Source organism: Cyprinodon variegatus, unplaced genomic scaffold (assembly GCF_000732505.1).
Source record: "Cyprinodon variegatus isolate N-32 unplaced genomic scaffold, C_variegatus-1.0 Scaffold206, whole genome shotgun sequence".
In the NCBI taxonomy this organism is placed as follows: Eukaryota; Metazoa; Chordata; class Actinopteri; order Cyprinodontiformes; family Cyprinodontidae; genus Cyprinodon; species Cyprinodon variegatus.
Genome location: NW_015150659.1, coordinates 1,004,880 through 1,023,978, shown reverse-complemented (window position 1 = coordinate 1,023,978; position 19,099 = coordinate 1,004,880). Strand labels below are relative to the sequence as shown.

The window sequence follows — 19,099 nt, the reverse complement described above, 5'->3', positions numbered from 1 at the left end:
AACACTAGTACAGTACATAATGTATTTACTGAGAGGCTGAACAAACATCCACGTACTGTAATCTGTAGGAAGAATTTCTTATAGGAGACAGCAGCTTTGGAGATCCAACTGCATGCTTCTTCCCACCAATCACCAGCTTTCACCATGTTTGTCTCTGGTCTGAACATTACACATACAGTATATCTCAGTATCCATGTGTCTAACCTCCTTACTGACAGTCAGAGGATCTCAAAAAATATGTGGCTAAAGATATAAAGGAATACATAATTTCCCTTTCATTTCAGAAGCTTAAGCTACTTTTCGAAGATCTACCATGATTTACCATGGCTTTTATAAGAGTTGGTAAAGATCCAGTCAAAATTGCACCATTGTTTGTTGCTGGCTAACAGTATTGATACATATTGAATGGCTTATATAGCGCCTTTTTAAAGTCAGGGGACTACAATGAACTTTCTACTGCACTCAGGCATTCACATACTAATGGTGGCAAGCTACGTGGTACAGTAGCAACAACTGCTCCAGGGCACACTGGCACAAGCAAAGCCGCTGCACACATGGGCCACTGAACCCCCTAAACATCAGTAGGCAATGCAGGGGGGAAAGTCTCGCCCAACAGCTGAGACAGAAGAAGTGGGTGGTTCAAACCACTGACCCTCCGGTTGTAGGATGAACTCCAGCATCCTAATCCACCTGGGTCTCATATCCATTCTGCATGTCTAAACAATCATTCTTACCACTACAGCCAGGTCCTCTGCAGACAGGGAAGAGAGGAAGAAGGAGCTGCTGATAAAGGAGGGGGTTTATTTCATGTCTGAAAAAATCGATTGGGCATATAACAGAAAGACTTAAAGAACTTAAAGAAGCAAAAGGGGGAAGAGATTAAAACTTCCACTTCGGCTTAAGAATGAGATCCTTCACCTCTGTTGGGGTAAGGAGATCCATAGCCGCATACATCTGGAGTTCCAGGATTTTATTTTTTTTGTGAGGACAGTCCATCAGCCCCCTCCTCTGGACTCAGATGAGTCATACAACCCAGCAATGGATTTTGCTGTTTAGGTCTGGAATATGACATTCACATATCTCTTGACAAAGATGATCATTACCGACTGTGGGGCAGAGCACTTAAGCAGACCTTTTTTCTAACTTGAACAGGTGAAACTAAATTCAGGTCAAATGCCTCATTAATGTGGTACAATGGCAGCTGTAGAGAGGACCTACTGTGCTTGCCAGTCAGGAGATAGTGTGAGAGAAACAAAGGCAAGTTAAAAACACAAAGCAAAATTTGATCAATTTCTGAGAGTCCTAAGACTTATGGTCCAACAATCCGCCTAAATCATTAACTTGCTGATTAAAATACTAACATTATTTTTCTCCACATCCAGTAGATTCAATCATTCCAAAGAGCAAGTGATTTTACCTAATAGGACCTGCAGAAAAAAAAAAAAAAAAAAAAAACACTAAAATTACTAGAGCGTTGCTATAAGAATGTTCCACTACCAGCTCATCCAGTTTTATCTCTAGTGCCTCATGCAGTAACAGATGAATTATTTTCTATATAATCACCCAGTAAAGTCTGATCAAGAAGTTGTGCACTCAAAAAAAGAGAGCGGAAGAGTTTTAATTTAAGCCTGCATTAGAGCTATCAATAAACCAAAATAATGTGTAGATGGCTTCTTAGTGTGCCCACCATGTGGGACTCCTGTTAAGAGAGGAAAACCAGAGGATCAATGTGTGCATAAAAACTCTGCTAGTAGGAAAAAACAGCCTGTTGCACTTGTCATTCAGTGTTCTTTGCCCTCACTAACTCCAGCCTCAATCAAGGGGACATGAGATTTAAAGCTGAAATATCTTATTAATAGTATTTGAAAGATAGTGTACATTGATCTACCATATTTTTAAAATGATTGGGCAATGATCACGATATATATATATATATATATATATATATATATATATATATATATATATATATATATATATATATATATATATATATATAGATTGAAAGAGAGAGAGAGAAATATAAGAAATCTAATACAGTGTGTGTTTTATCAAGGCACCCAGAAAAAAAGAAGCTGTTAATTTATCTTATACTGTACACACTCAGCTTCTGAATTTGTTATGATTATCATCAAGCAAAAAGTCTTGGCATGTCAGTTCTGAGATAATGAAACAGATAAGGAATCAGACGGGAACCAGCTTGCTTCAGTGTTCAGTGAAGTGAGGAACTAGCGAGGCAGAAATGAATCATTCAGGGGGGCTCAGGCTTCACTTTGAGACAGGTCTCACCCTAAATGAGCTGTGGGAGCTAAAAGCAAGAGGTTAGAGGTCAGAAAGCTCCTTCCTCTAATGAGAAATCACAAAGTGAGCAAGTCATAGAAGATATTAGTTTGAAAAAGAAACACATTCAAAGTTGTAAGACTTCCTCTCTACTAAAAGTTTGATTTTCTCAAACCTTAACAGATTGTAGAGCCAAGCTGAATTTTGTAAACACAATGTACTGATGTATCAATAATAGTAATCTGGTCTAAGCCAATGGCTTCTGCAACTTAATATATTAATTATTCTATTACTGTGTCCCACTATCAATTATGATGGCATGAAGTGTTAAATGAAAGAGATAGCTAGTAAGAGAACTTTTACAAACCCAGAAGCACGGCTAATTGATCGTTGATGTCTAAGCAGTTTCAAAAAGTTGAAGTTTAAGGAAACATTTCAAAGAGATGCCCTTGTTGTAAGATTTGTGATCGAACTGAAAACTGAGCAATGAAATTAACTAAAAAATAAAGATGAAATGTTGCCTATTTTCTGAGAACTCTAAGCATAAATTGGAGCTATGTTTAGCAATTAAACTTCACATTTTGTAAAATTACAGAATCAAAGTGAAAATATTCTAGTGAGATTTTATTTTAGACTAACACTGCGGAGGACAATATTTTGAAGGAAAATGTATAGTGTGTCGTTTATTTGTATTCAGAGCCCTTTACTCTGATTGAAAAACTCCACTTTGATAAGTTTCCCCCTGTGATATTCATGCTTTTCTTCTGCTGGTATACGGGGAAGCTGCTGAAAGCTGGTGGGAAGAAAGGTGAAGCTTAAAGCTAAGCTACGCTATAAAAAATAATACTGTTGTAGATTTCTAATGGTAAGAAAAATGGAAAACCACACAGCGTTTTCCTTCCTCTTTAATACCACATGCTAATGTGTGTCAGGCTACCATATTTAAATCTCATCCATCTGCTGAGTCTGCCATGTTGTATACTCTTATAAATTACAGTAAACAATATACTGTGATTTATCCTTGTGAGGGATTTGCACAAACCAGCCAGAAAACCACAGACATTTTTCAAAAAAAGAACTCAAACACAAACTGACCTCACAAACAAGACATGAGGGAAACTTAAATAGTGGCTGATCAAACCACTGTTGACACACAAGGGGGATAACTGACTGACAAACTAACAAAAAATAAACTTAATCAAATAGATAAAAACTTGCCAGACACTAAATACTTTTTTAATGTAACTAATTAACACAATTACCCAAACTAAGAATATTTAAACAAATGATAAACAAATTTCCCTTCCCATTACAAATGGTGTGACCCGCTGATTAGCTTGCAACAATCAATTGAGGAAAGCTGGAGCCCATTGCAGGCCTCCACCAGCAGATCCAAAGGAAACTGGCAACTCAAAGAAAAAGAAATGAATCAATTGCATCTTAACAAAAAAACAAAATGAAAATGTTAACTAAATGTGGGCACTGCAAAAAGCTAACTTAAAGTCTGGCTAATGAAAATATATGAAATGTGCAACTCATTTTGGAAAATTAAAAATATAAAAGTTACCACACAGCTTCAGAGTGTGACAGCAGGCTGTCACAATCATATTTTTACATACTGGAACTATTGATTTGTTACATTTTATGACACAAATTTTACTTTAAATAAAGTTCATTCTATGTACATTTTTATTGTGTAATTACAGTATGAATATATATTCTCAAAACTAAAGTAGCCTTCTTACGTAATACTTTGTATTAGTACGTAATAGTAAAACTATGATAAAGTAGTGCTACTCTTAGTTAAGTGCCATTTTCAGGTAATATATCCACCTCTCCCATGCTGAAAGAGGGCTGAATACAAAAGCACAACTGACTTTTTAACCATTAATCAGTTTCCAGCCGATTAGCAAATACAAAAATACCTAATTTTTGCCAACTGCCTGAGATACTTCAAGGCTTTTACTAGGAAAATAAGGGGTAGGAACACTTCTGAAAGGTGAAGTGTCTACATCTAAGATGGTTTAAGAGATAATACTTTGAAATAAAATGTTAGACAAACATTTTCTTCTGCAGAAAAATACATTTTAAGTAAATAAAGGTTTATGTTGATAGAAATGTGTTCTACATTACTCACAAAGGAACACCTTGGGCATGTTTTCTTTTTTCTTTTCTTCTCTCTTAGACTTGTTTTCTGGTTGGCTGCTGTGAATTCAACCTTCTTCCTTGTCCTGATTGGCTGGGAGCCCAGTGGGCAGGTGATGAGGGTAAATAAATAGACGGCTGGCAGAGGAGCACATATTCACATGCATCTGTGTCTCTCAACACCTTTCAGCTCTGCCAGCACAAGTTTTTACCAGCAAGCAACACCTGCAAAAGGAAAAACAAGGAAATTTTAGTCTTTGCAAGAAAAAAAGAGAGAACATAGTCATGTCTTTTGAGACAAAAGACAAGACTGAAGTGCGTCTGGTGTTTCTAGGAGCAGGCGGAGTGGGAAAGACAGCCCTCATCCAGCGGTTCCTCAAAGACACCTTTGAGCCGAAGCATCGTCGCACAGTGGAGGACCTCCACAGGAAAGAGTATGAAGTGGGGGGAATCAAAGTCACAATCAATATTATGGACACCAGCGGAAGCTACTCCTTCCCTGCCATGCGAAAGCTCTCCATCCAGAACAGTGATGCTTTTGCACTGGTTTACGCTGTGGATGATCCAGACTCCCTGGAGGCAGTCAAGCGGCTGAGAGAGGAGATCCTGGAAGTCAAGGAGGACAAGTACACTCCAATTGTCGTCATTGGCAACAAGATAGACCGGCACAAAGAGCGGCGGGTCTCCAGTGAGGACGTGTTGTCCACTTTGGAAGTGGACTGGAACCATATTCTCCTGGAGTCCTCGGCCAAGGACAATGTCAACGTGATGGAGGCCTTTAGGGAGCTGCTGCAGCGAGCCAACCTGCCCACTCCCCTGAGTCCAGCACTCTATAGGAGAAGGGAGACCTTCCCCAAGGAACACAACAAGCGCCCCCCCATGTACAAGATCAACAGCTGCCTCCTTTCATAGAAATGGACAGAGAGAGAACAGTGGGAACCAAAAGAGCAAAAGACTCACATCAGTGGAAGAAAAACTAAGAAACAATGTTTGATAAAATAATCAAATGTGCTCTTCAGCTCCCTGAACTAAGATTCTCCTGCAAAGACTAAGAGATAATATTGGATCAATGTAATTTACGTTGACTATACTTACTGTGAAACTTTTAATATTTGTATTTATATTTAACATTGCACAAATCCTGATGGTGCTTTGTTCGTGCTCAAAACTATTGATGTCTTTGTCAGTAATAGTGATCAACTGTTGAAAACAATCAAAATCTGTGAAGCAATCAGTGAAAAGCAATACTGTTTTTTGTCTCCAAATTTAACATTTTTGCAGCTGAAGTAAACATGAAAAAAACAATCTGCTTTTTATAATTGTTTGATAATTCTTACCTTTTGACGTATGTGTATATTTTGTTTTACGCCACCAATTTGTTTTTAGATCCTCAGTTTGCTTAAGAAATAAAGTATGATAAAATGGACTTTTGTTGTGTCTGACAGGGTTGATCGGAAACAAGAGAAAATGTTGCTTGACATTTTCCTTGTTCGCAGCTTTCACGGTATAAGAGATATATTCATAAAATGCATCCATGACTGGATGAGAAAAGAAAATGAATTAAAACCAGAGAAAGGCTTTAGTCATATTTTCTATTTAAAAATTACTTTTCAAACATTCCTGACAAATAATCAATATGGCAGAAAATAAATGACAAAGGAATTAAACCGCTGACATAAATCTACTTGTAATAGGCTGGATTTAGAAGTCTGAGCAAACATTTCTGTCTGTTGATATGTTTACTACACCCTGAAAGCAGTCATGTTTTACCAGATGAGGAAGTGTAAATAAAACCATGAAAAAAAACTCAACTGTCCTGTTTTTTTTTTAAGCATACAATGTCCTCAAATGTAACAATACCAGGTAAATTAATTCACAGAGGTGAAGCAGGTATTAACCCTAGTAGTAAGGTCTAACACAGCAGTCTTATGCTCCTCTTAGTTGCTCTACTGTCCTCTGGTGGTGGATTAAATCACATCATAAAAGTTGCTGCAGTGGTAAAATGCAGATTTGTTAAATAATAAATCGTGTAATTCACAAAAAAAAGAAAAAATGTTTTAAACCCTTTAAGTGTGATATCCTTAAATAAAATCCAGATGAACTAATGCCTTTAAATATCAAATAGTTAGATTCAGTGTAATTAAAAGTCAATCTCAACAGAGCTGCATCTAAACATGCATCCCTCTATCTTCCGGATGTGGTCCCTCTCCAAACCTTGGGCCATGTCTTTTCTGGATGCGTGTCTGATGTGCCTCTGCCATCCCTTGAAAGCCTTTCTGCTTATTTTTAAAGACTCAGAACTAGGTTTTCATTTAAATGTGACAAGAAATCCAAATACATTGTGCACGTTTCTTCACTATTTAGTAACAACTAACGTCGCCTCCACACCAGCATGGTCCAAGATTAGTTTCATGGCCAGAACAGTTTCTTAGACTACATGAAAAATAATGTTATTTGTCCCTTCTGATATCTTTGAGGGCAGGTGACCCTAAACACCTGAGCCCGAAATAGCTTAACTACTGCACCAGCATTGAGCTGGTTTGATGAAGCAGAGACAGGTTAAAACTGCAGGACACCGTCCTTAAAGGACTTCAGTTTGAGACCTGTGCTTTAACCACACCCTCCCCATGGTAAAGCACAGTGGTGGCAGCAGCATGTTTTTGTTTCAGCAGGGACACAGGAGCTGGTTTAAGGTGATGAACTGACAGATACAGCAGCTAGTTAAGCTGCAAGGCACAAGGCCTGGGGGATTTAAGAGCTCTGCTTTAAAGAGTAAGTTTGATTTGATTTCTAAAGTTGGGAGATTTGTCTGAATTAAAAAACAGCTTAAATTCGTGTTTCTCCTGCTTGGTTGTTTCAGTCTGTTAAGAGAATCAATTTTCCCTGCTTAGCTAATTCAGATTATTTGTTCTCAGGATGAATTTCTGACTGCTGTATCTTTTAACGGACTCTTTTATGATCTAATAAAGCACTTCACAGGGGGTGTTGATACTTCCACTCTGTCAAAAGGCTCAGCACACTTCCTCTTTCCACAATTTCACACCCAAGGTGAATTGTTTTCCCCAGAATGAAATAAGGAAGCGTCCTGTTACAATCAAACTTTTGCTTCCTCTTTGTGCTCTTTAAACTCACGGCTGCTGCTTTCTATTTGCTACACTAGTGGTAGTCCCTTCTTTGTGCAATTTATCTATTTTTTTTATTTAGGCTATAGTGATGCAGCCACCAGCCTTCTTTTAGATGGACCTCTTATTAAAAAGGTTTGCTCCTGGACTTGGTCCAAGCTCCTCAGAGCTGTATGGTTACCTGAGAAGTTTGGAGCAAGTATAGGATCTCTGAACTTTTCTGCATCGAATGTTTTCATTTTTCTTTTAAAGTTCTCTTCTCTATGCGGGGAGTTTAAGGTGAGTGAGGCACTTGACGTTCGCCATTCAATAATAGATTATTATTTGTCACTTTTCTCATTTCTTCATTGACTTTCACTAGGAATCGACAGGGTTAAATGGTTGAAAAAAAGCCCACACAATTGGAGGGAAACAGGTTTGATTCAGCATCCAAAGACAGTAATGGTCAATTTAATCAGGTCAGAGTGTAAGATCTATTTTTCTTAAGGCCATTTCAAATAGTATAAATAAAAATGTGATATCAATTCAAATTGTTAGTTTATTTAACCAGACAGCAGATAAAAGTAAGAGGCGGATAATCTTTAGATCTTTAAATATTGCAAGATCAGAGTGAATTTTCCAAATATGGCATCATTTATACAGGGAATTTGGTTCATTTTCTGCCCTGGACCTGATATTAAAGTGTAATATATAAGGTTTCAATACAGATTAGGGAAGGTTAATATCAGCCTGTTTCATCTTTTGCACAAACCAGTATCAATTAGTCAGTGGTCAATGTGCTGTTAGAACATCCTGCAAAGCTCCAGCTAGGAGTAGGTACTTATTTAAGGTTAAATGTAATGCTAAAGTTCTCCTGGCAGTTATAGGATCGCCTCCACAGGGACTGCTAGAGGGAATTTAGGCTTCAAAGCCTCAATTTGCCTTCTCCAAATTGTGAGCTTTTCCAACCATCAAACTTTCAGTCAACAGACATTTGGTTTGACCATATAGCCCCCTACAAATTTACGTTGAATTTGGAACAGGAGGTTCTTTCTTTACAGAATATTTCTTGAGTTAAAGAAGAGGTTAAAATGGTTTAGTAGCTTTGTGTATCATTGGTTTTTGGGGTTGATCTGAGAATCAAATATAAATCTGGTTTCATTGGATGATGGCTGTTTGTACAACAAGAATTGACGTAAAGATAACTTCAAACAGGAACGCAACCAATCTCAACCAACTTAACAATTACAAGAAGATGGTAAGGTCATATGTATCAGGACTGCATTTTACCTTCTGATTTGATTAAAATGAGTGCAGAAAAAGAGGCTGGGAAAGAGGCAACTAGTTTATTTTATTTCACAATAACAGTCAGACTGACGGCTAAGGAAAGGGAAAGACGAGACATTAACAAATATGTCAAAGACAGACGCAATTAGAGCTTTAACAGGAGCATCTTTCGATGCACACACTTCTTCTGTTCATGCCGACACACAAGCTTATCATCCGCGGATGTCCTTTAAATATTTTAAAGGAAATATAAGCCAGACTCTTTCTATGCAGGGAGAAAGCTGGTTTAGATATAGTCACATTACTGCTGCATGGAAGACATTTTCACCAAATGCTATTTTTTCATTTACACACGTGCAGCAGCACAACACCTTGAAAAACTCAGGAGCAATGAAAATATGCAGTGGCATGTTAAGTATTTTCCCTGAGCAGAAAATAAGCAAAGTTCTCCCCTTCCAGCATCAGTAAGAAGCCTATGAAATCCCTTTGTTTTTTTGTGCATCTATCCTTAAATGCAGAATTTGACCCAAAACTGGGTGGTAAAAATGTTAAATACTTTTTGTGTGTGTTTATGTCAAATTACCATAAAACTTAGTGTTAAGAACATACCTACTACCCTTCTAATACCGGAATTAATATATTTGGTTAAACAGCTGACAGTTTTAAGATTACATAAGGTTTAGTATTGCAATTTAGCTTAGCTGATCATGCAATAAATAATTTCAAAGCACTGGCACGGGATTCTCATCAAAAAAATCCTAACGATGTGAAAAAAAAATATAGCATTCCCTAAAAAAATATGCCTTGTCCTGCTTTCCTTGTTGTAGTCATAAGAAGCAGAAAGATCATCACTTCTCCGCAGATAGAGCTCTCTATTAAAAATATCAACTTCTGTAGTGTATGACAAAATAACTGTAATTAGTCTTTGTTTTGTTTTTTAAGTATGAAGCAAGAAAAAACAAAAAAAAATCATTTTTAATAACATAAAAATTATAAATATATGTTTTCTGATTTATGTGAAACATGTATTTTGCAGATAAAAAGGAAACAACACAGCCCCTTTTGTTTTTTTTCTCCCATAGACAGATTTATCAGTGGGCAAACACTGATCTTTGTCAGGTTTAACACAATCAACCCCAGGATATCGAAGCAGCATCCGTCTCTCACATGCATTTACTTCCTCATTCTATGGCTTCTCAGATTTGGCACTGGTTGATTTACACAGACGATTGAAACAGGTTTAAAGCTCTTCTGTTGAACGATGAAACCCATACTGTCTTCACTTTCACAACATCTTGTGATCACTTCTCTCATGAAATTGAACTATACACGATGTTTAATAACTGTCTGCAACAGCAGCCCACCATCGAATTACAACGTCACCTTTTAATAAACGTCAGACTTGTTGGGAAGAACATGAAAGGTTTTCTCAAGAGTCGACAAATGCTTTCAGAAATGGAACAAAATACTAATTTTAATAGTTTTTAGAAAGAGGACAAATTAATTGGGTGACAAACGCATGTCAATCAAAAACACATGGAACAGCATTTTGCTAGTATAGGGCCTATAATATAGGTGCAGAGGCATCCAACATTGACACTCCTTAGTCGTCCACGGTTATATTACGAAATAAGTAGGCCATTGACTCCCCGTTGTGGATGCGGCGGATGGCCTCCGCTAATATCATGCTGACGTCCACAGTTTTGATTTTTGGACATTGGAGCTTCTGGACCTCGTGGGGAACCGTGTTTGTCACAACAACCTGAAAACACAAGTTCAACAAGTTGATTAAATTCTCACTTGAAAAAAATATATATCTTGATGTCCATTTGGAGTTTTATCTGCATTCTAGTTGCTATAAGCAGCTTTACCACATAGTAAGATGTTTTAAAAATGTTGTTTCATTTATCTTCCTCTTCCCAGTCCTTTAAATAAAATATTTTAGCTGTTAACTTCAAGCAGTATGAATATTGAACTTAAGCGCTCTAAATGTAGAGTATAGGGAAATGTTAGTTTAACAAGAACTGTTTCTGATTTAACTGGAACACCTGGCAGCTTTTAGGAACAGAAACTGATGCCTTATTAAAATAATGCCGCTGAAAACAATGAACTCTTTTTTCAAACACTGGAAATGGTTCAGACTGAGATTGAAGTAAAAAGGAAGTATGTTATCCTACACTGTTCTCTAAAGAACTTATACTGACTAAAATGCCAAAGCTTTAGTGTTTTTTATTACTCTTTAGCTTCTATGTTTAAGCTAATATAACCGCATGTCCAATAGAACACTTTAATAAAATAATAGACATTTCAGAAAAACCATCAGGATCTATATTCCTACCACATCAATGGCTGATTCCTCAATGAGACGAGGAGCGTCTGCAGAAAGTAACCCGTGGGTGGCCATGATGTAGATCTTATAGGCCCCTCTCTCTTTCAGGATCTCTGCAGCAGCAACAAAGTCTCCTACATCATCTATAATGTCATCCTGGGAGGAAATACAACAGAAAAATGTCTTTGTAGCTAAAAGTGTTTTAACGTGTTCACCCACTCTGAATTACAGGAATGGAACCACTGACACCAAAACCAGAGAGGTGTTGGATTGGGAGCTATTGTAGGAGGCACTGCAACAGCTAACAGTAAAAATAACATAACTAATGGAGAATTGCCTTATGTTGTAATCAAATATTCAAATATTAAAAGTGATCTAAATGTTGCAGCCATGATGTATAACAGGGAAGGAAAAAGGGAAAACATCTAGTGAATCTTACCACTATTATGGCGATCCTTCCACCAACATCTCCAACTACAGTAATCGGAGGTTTCTCCTTGGCCATCATTACTAAAATGAAAAGCAGATCAGGTAACCTTTTCACCATAGCTAGCAATATATGACGGTTCTCTTTCCAAATCAAAGACTAAATCTAAGTAGATTGGGTAAAATGGGTTGAGAAAAGGGTTTTTGAGCAACATAGCTCTCCAAATTACATTTTTTTTTTCTAAATACTTAAATAAATGTCTTAAAATGTTAAGCTAAATGACGATGGATCAATTAAAGCCAGCGGTTCATGTACCCCCTCCATTCTACCCCTCCTACCTCTGAAGAAATGGAGCTGAAAGCCTACACCTTATGCAGAGCATGCCATGCAAAGGTCAAATGACAAAAGGAGTTTCAGCCCAGGATACCCAATCCAAAAAAAAAAAAAAAAAAAAAAAAAACAGCCTGTATGCACACACACAGAGGTTCAGGCTCTAGTAGCACTCTGCAAACAGACAGTTTAACACGCACCAACAGTGGCAAGCACCGATGATCGATTCTTCATACACACTTGCCAATGTTCTGGGAGCAGCCAGTGAAATCTGAGTGCTGCCAGCAAAAAGCCTACATTTCCATGCACACCCACCTACGCTGTTTTAACACATTGATCCTCCTTTCTATTTGGCTTTATAAGTCACTATCAAAGTTCTTCGTAAAGACTCAAAGCATGCACTCATGCTATTGTTTAGCTTGACAACATAAATATACTCATCTGCCTCCTCTGCTGAAAACATAGACTTACACTGCCATCTAGAGGTACACTTAGAAGTCTACATACACTCATACTTTACTGCTTAAGCTTCTGACATCATTTTGGCACAATATCTAATCACATTTCACATCAGATGCAGCAGAGCTCATTAAAGCGGGTCAGTTTCCTGGCAATAAAGTAGTTGGATTGGATTTGGGAAGGCAGTGCGGAAACTTAAAGGTAACCTGCTGCACTGTTACTATCAGAACCAAAAGGGTTTAAATTCCCAAAGCCAAGGTATAGTTTTGACCCCTAACTTCCTCCCTTAGTCCAAAACCATACATGCTGGGTTCACTTGACCTAACAGAGGTCCTATAATCAACCTGAGGTTTGAGTTCCATGTCTCATCCATTTATGACGGACTGACAGTCTGAGCATCTTACCGACAGACTCTGGAAAAGGGGAACTTGAATCAAACTCTCCATCATTCAGCTACTAGAATCTCTACTATCTTTAATTCTACTGAAAAGTGATGCTTTATAATAAGAAAAAAAAGAGCCTAGTGAGTGCTGTGAAGCCAAGATAGGAGAATAGCCTCTACTTTTTTTTCTTCTAAGGAAATTAGTCAGAATTATACAAAAAAAAAGTTTAAACACTTGCAAAATGCATGTACTTTTAAACCAACCATTCCCCTAAACCTTAGCAGTATGAATGCATGTATATTTATGGCACTATATGATCAATCTTAAGCCGACCAGCATTATTACACAATCCAAACTAAGCCCAAACCTCAGCACAAAAAATATCTTTAACTTCTTAACTGGCCACATAAAAATCACCAAAACACCTAAAAACTAAAAATGAAATCAGCTCTTCTTTAATCCTTAGGAGGTTGCAGCCTCACCTGGCAGTAGCCAGATTTATATGAATTTATATAGAACTGAGTCTAAATTACCATCTGTTGTGAGACTGAAAACCTAAGATCTCGCGACAATCCAGCCTACAGCACAAGGCTGGGTGCAGCCTGCAATAAATCTGGAATCCCGCCCGCACACAGAAGGTGACAAGTTTATAGCCAAAAAAGGACTGAAGTTGCACAATTTATACGGTAGTTTGACCTTCACATTAGTGATGAGTGTATGTAAATTTCCTGTGCAGATCTGTACATATGCATCTCTTATATTAAAACAAGAGAAATACTAAAGCATACTAAAGCATTGGAAATGATGCATGTTATTGATTGAGGAAGGGTTAGTAAATAGCTTTCCATTAGCTTTGGTTTTATGAAAAACCTTGAGATGAACTACAAAAAAAAAAAAAATGCATAAATAGCGGTGTGCATGTAAATGCAGACAATTAGAGGGCTTTAGGAAACAATCAACTTTAAAACAATCAGCGAGGAAAGCTGATTGTGAAGGAAGAGTTTTTTTAAAGCAGAGAAAGGAAAAGCATGCCTTGTATAACACTGAATTTCACAAGCCCCTCAGAATCAGAAAACCCGGAATTACTTTGTACCCCAAGAACAGCAGAGTCCACATTTTTGTTCAAGATACACAGTTCTCCAAAATAAAGATGCGCTGCTTCATGTGACAACCTGAAAAACGCCTGGTTAGACTTTCGCTGTGGTGAAAAAAGAGGAGTAAACCTGCCAAAATTCATCATCTGCTGACAGTCATAGATTTAAAACTGTAATCTGTAAACTGTCATATTCCTGCTGACATTCTAATAACAGATCCTTAAAGCATGCTTCATTGTTTTCTCACATGCAATCATGAAAAAGGGTTAATCGGGTTAAGAGTGGTTTAAAAAAGGCAGCATGTGTTGATTGGCAAGATGAGTCCAACAAGAAAAAAGGAGAAGATCAAAATAAAACTGACGCAGTTCTGGTTTGATTTAAGGATTACGAACTAAAATGAGAGCACAACAAAACCAAAGAGGGGTTTGGTGATCTGGTAGAAGTAGTTTATCTGGAATCATAGGAAGGTGCAGTGAACATGGTATCGACTGTCAAGCCAAACACGGCACGCAGGCTTAGAGTTAAAGTGGAGATCAAACAGCCAATTGAAAAAGAAAAAAAAAACAGAAGTAAAAAAAATACTTTCAGCTCAGTTATTTAAAAAGTTTACATTTCACCAACTCCTCCTCATGAGTCCAGACTATATGCTTCTCAAGATGCAAACACAAACCCTTTTTTCTGCTATGCATGCACAAATTGTGGAGGAATTTGAAGAGGAATCATTTCATGGTCAGATGTAAATTAAATTTAAGTCGTACTTGGAAGCTCTATGCCAGGGAACGGAGCTTGTTGTTTGCCTGCTATTGTCGACAAATAAACACCACATTAACACAAATGCACAAGTATAACACACGATACACATTTTATGCCAAGACAAAAAACTATTTGGGTTGAAAGCAATAGGAAAAAAAATGTTAATAAAGCAGACTGAATCAAAGGCTAAAACAAAGCGTTAATTCTCTTCATTTTGGAAACTTCAAAGTTAGGCATGGAAACATAAGGAAGTATAAAGAATATTCTACAGGAGTCATTTGCCAATGAAACACTCATTTGATTTGGATTTTCTGCCCTTTGGGGTAGGAACCATCTGAGGAATTTGTTATGTTAAATATCTCCCTTTTTAGACCCCATTCATGCCGGATTATGACCACGTAACTTTTTCCAGGACCTTTAAAACCGTGAGAACACATCTAGATGGTGGCTGAGACCTTATGTCTGGACATGCTTGTTTAGTCCCAATCTGTGTTATTTCTCAATTCGTTATAGAAGTTTTCTTCTTCTTCAGTAGCATCTTAAGCCCTGCTTTAAAAAACAAAACAAAAAACACACATCATAAGCTTCTTTTCATGAGTAATCAGGATCTAGCAATAATACAGTTTTCGCTTTTTTCAGTACAGAAAAGTGCTTTTTTACCTGGGTCAATGCTCAGTGTGAGTATTACCACGACTGTAATCAGTAGTAATCATGCACCTAAAATCCAATAACTGTTTCCACTGTTAGTTGATTAGACAATAAGTCTCTAAGTTTTGTTTTTTGCAACTTTTTTATAACTATTCTTACTCCTTATGAGCCTCTGAAATGCTTTTTCTTTGATAGAGTAAAAACCACCTGTTCCAAACTGCAACCTAAGGAACTCTTAGCACCAAGCTAAGCTATATGCACAATTTGGAGATGTGTGTTCTTCTCCTCAGCAATTGCATTAAGAGCCCAGTATATGAAATGCTATCATCTAGCTCTGCAAAACACCAAGGCATTTTCACACCACATTGTATAAGTAACATAAAAGCAGACCACACTGAGACCCTGCAGAAACCAGCACTCTTAAGATTAATGATTTTAATATGCAATCTTTTTTTTTTTTCCTCTGTGGGGGGGGACTATTTGCAAATCAGGTACTGTAGCTCACTGAGGATGCATTGTGAGTACAAGTAGTGTGTCTTTGTAATAAATCATGCAATGATATAAATCAATTCTTTGAGTATGAGTGATGGTATGAGTGAGAAACAGCACAATCATCAGCTTAAAAGGGGGCAGCTCATATAGAAGTTGCATTAGACTGCTAAGAGGAACTATCCTTTTTAAAGCAGACATTAAAACACTTCACAGAAAGGTAAAGAATGGTATATTATTGATGGCTACATTCCAGTGTTTGAAATTTCTTTAATATTTTGTGATAGTTTGATTTTCCCAATCTAAGTAAAAAGTAATTTAGAGTAGGAAAACTGATGAGTGTACCGATAACTATAATGTATTAAAAGGAATGATAACTTGTTCCATGTTTCATTTTTTAAGGTCCTGGATTAAGAAAAAAAAAATGGCAAAAGAAAACAACGACAAAGTAAGAAAATTTATGCTAAACAAAGACAGAGGTGGATCTTACAGGGCAACTCCAGGCCTGTGTGCCCTGTGGTGTTCCGCACACAGGGTGGGGAGTGTCTTCCGTCAGCCATGTCCGACTCTGCACACTGGGCCTCGCCGTGGATCACAGCCAACCCCAAACGGAGACGTTCTGCGTAGGACTGAGCCCTGCAAAGACAGGACACAGAAAAAAATAAAGTTTAAAATTAAAAAAATACCTTTTCACTCTGCTGTGGTTTTGATGTTAACATTGTTAATAAACCTCTATTACCTTTTAGCTGCAGCAGGGGACTTTGCCACAATTATGGCATTTCTGTAATCAGGAATCTACCGGAATTAAACAAAGTTTTTGTTACTATTTATTTCAAACTCTGATTGCCTCAATCGTTTGGATATTTCAATGCCATTAGATAAAGACAGGAACGTATTACAGTTGGACAATTACCTCCTCTTGTATGTACTGAATCAGGAACGGGGAGGCACGCAGATTATCCACTGGAAAGCTGAAAAAGCCCTGGATCTCCTTCTGATGCAAGTCCATGGTAATGATGTGTGTCAATCCTTCAGCCGAGAAATCACATTATATTTAGAGAGACCTCAAAGAAAATCTGTTGATGACTGTTGTTTCTTTTTTGTTTTACCTGCTTTTGCCAACATTGAAGCTAACAGTTTGCACACTATGGAGCCTCTCTTCCTCATTTTGCACTGCTTGCTGTAGGGGAAGTAAGGAATCACTCCTATAATGTTCTTTGCGCAGGAAGTCTTAAGAGCGTAAGCCATGATAAGGAGCTCCATGATGGCTGTGTTGACATCTCTAGTTAAAGAAATAAAAAAAGGAGGAAAACAAATTTATGTCTTGAATTAGTAAGAAAAATCAAATTGGGAAAAAAAAAAAAGCAAGCTTCATGTACTCACCTTGGGATGGTTTGAATAATGAAGATGGTCTGCCCACGAACAGATTCTTTGACATCTACTCTTGTCTCTATTTAAAGGACAAAAAAATAATAAAAATATATATTTATATATATAATTTGTTAATCTTTTTATACACATCTTTTTTAAACCTTTAACTTCAAATAATCTATACATTCTATAGCCTTTATAAGCTATATATATATATATATGAACATGGAGGAAAAATGACAATTTATGAATGGTTTGTATTTAAAAGTACCCCATTTGCATAACAACCTTAAAGGCAATTCATTACATCAAAAGAAAACGAGAATTTTTAATATATAGCAACAACTTCTTTATCTTTGTCCGTCTACTATATTATTTATCAGATATTGTTTAAAGAATGGTCCCTATGCTTAACCCTTTGCTTAATGCTCACATGGATTTAATGTTTAGTTATTTACATTAAAAAAAATTAGCAATTCTACAATGTTTTTAAGCAAGCAACATATGAATAATCCATAAAAAACCTATACCAGTTCTGTAGTTTATTGCCTTCGATCAGAATCAGAATCAAGTTTTTTGCAAAGTAGGTTTGCTCTTACAACCATGGACGTAATAATGGGGGGGGGACAGGGGGGGCAAGTCCCCTGCACTTTTTCAAACGTGCGTTTAGGTCCCCTGCACGTTTTTCTGTCCAGAAACAATGTTACACTACAGTACGTCCATCGAGCACTTGGTCCATGTGGAAAACAAAAGCTCCTAATTGGCCCGCCGTTTCGTCTTGTGTGATTGGCTGTCTCACCCAGCTGTCACTCCTGAGAAGCTCACTTTACAAACATCTGATGCGCCACTGAATCAGGTTGATTGGATGCTCAAACATGCTGAAGTTAGTCATATTAAAAAACACTTGCGCCCCCCCATCTTCTGAAATAAAAATGTCGTCAACGCCTACAATGAATATGATTTTGTGTTGATGGTGCAGACAAATTACATACATAGACAGAATACAGGATCTATAGCTTTATACAATATATAGTATATAGATATGTACTACTTGATACTCTTAGAGCAAAGTTGCAGGTCAAAGAAGTTTAGATAAACTGCAAACATGATGAGTAAAAATACAAGTTAGTAATCATTTATTTGCATGGAGGAATTTTTTTAAAATTTAACTAATTACTTTTAACTTACCTCTGTTAGATTCTTGAAAGACTACAGACTTTCCCAGTTCAACACCCAACCTCCTGAAAAACAAGATGCACTTTTTCATCAACTGTGTAAACTGATCTATGAGGCTTTTTCTACGTTCACCATCATGTCTAACAGAACAAGTTTTGACTTGTTTCATATTTTTAGTGACAGTTCGTAGTTACACCTCCACCATCCTAAGTGTTTGGATCCATGCGGGTAAAGCTAAACATTAACTAGTGCTGTGGAGGACTCACTCTGTTATCTTCTTAGCCAACTCTGTGCAAGCAGCGGAGGAGTTCGCGGAAAACACACGATAACCACTTTTAGCGACATTCATTGTGAAAGGTCGCTGTTTTTAATGTCCCACAAACTGACTGTCAGCAGCGCCACCTCACTTTAACCCAGCAAACTAACAGAGTTTAGCTTCTTTTTTTTATAACAACGTTGTCGTCGGTTAGCTAACTGAAGCAGACTAGCCTACAATGCTTGGTCTAATTTATTCGATGAAAAAGGTTTAAAGTGCGCCACAAACTTGACTAAACACAGCAGGTAAATAAATACGGTGAAGTTAGCGTGTCTAATGACATGTATATCACGCGGAAAGACAAATGATATAGTCTATGCTCTATCAGGTTGCATGGTAACCTGACAGCTACCCTCATTTGAGAACTACGGAGCGCGAACAGGGTCAATCAGAGATATCAGCTTCGCTTTGAAGTTGGTGTTTCACCTGCCGGATGGCGCTTTAATTATCGGAAAGCACTGCTGTGGGATACAAAGTTCTTAAAATATTTTTTTGTTTTGTTTTGTTTAAT

The 19,099-nt window shown here is 37.3% G+C and overlaps 2 protein-coding genes across 3 annotated transcripts; one reads left to right on the top strand and one right to left on the bottom strand.

Moving 5' to 3' along the window:
- The first annotated feature begins 4,603 nt into the window (after positions 1 to 4,603).
- Positions 4,604 to 6,201, top strand: LOC107088093 (ras-related protein Rap-1b-like). Its single transcript, XM_015380033.1, has one exon. It carries the CDS (start codon positions 4,711 to 4,713, stop codon positions 5,335 to 5,337), a length of 627 nt encoding a protein of 208 aa, XP_015235519.1. The 5' UTR covers positions 4,604 to 4,710; the 3' UTR covers positions 5,338 to 6,201.
- A 3,677-nt stretch (positions 6,202 to 9,878) lies between these two features.
- Positions 9,879 to 18,961, bottom strand: prpsap1 (phosphoribosyl pyrophosphate synthetase-associated protein 1). Of its 2 annotated transcripts, XM_015380038.1 has the most exons (11): positions 18,539 to 18,961; positions 18,285 to 18,337; positions 17,109 to 17,175; positions 16,835 to 17,007; positions 16,639 to 16,754; positions 16,465 to 16,520; positions 16,216 to 16,361; positions 14,594 to 14,635; positions 11,582 to 11,652; positions 11,152 to 11,298; positions 9,879 to 10,575 (listed from the first exon to the last, which is right to left on the bottom strand). In XM_015380038.1, the coding sequence occupies exons 1-11, from the start codon at positions 18,619 to 18,621 to the stop codon at positions 10,417 to 10,419; spliced, it is 1,113 nt and encodes a 370-aa protein (XP_015235524.1). In that variant the 5' UTR covers positions 18,622 to 18,961; the 3' UTR covers positions 9,879 to 10,416. The 2 variants fall into 2 exon arrangements, with proteins under 2 accessions (XP_015235524.1, XP_015235525.1); XM_015380039.1 differs by lacking the exon at positions 14,594 to 14,635.
- Between the last annotated feature and the right edge of the window lie 138 nt (positions 18,962 to 19,099).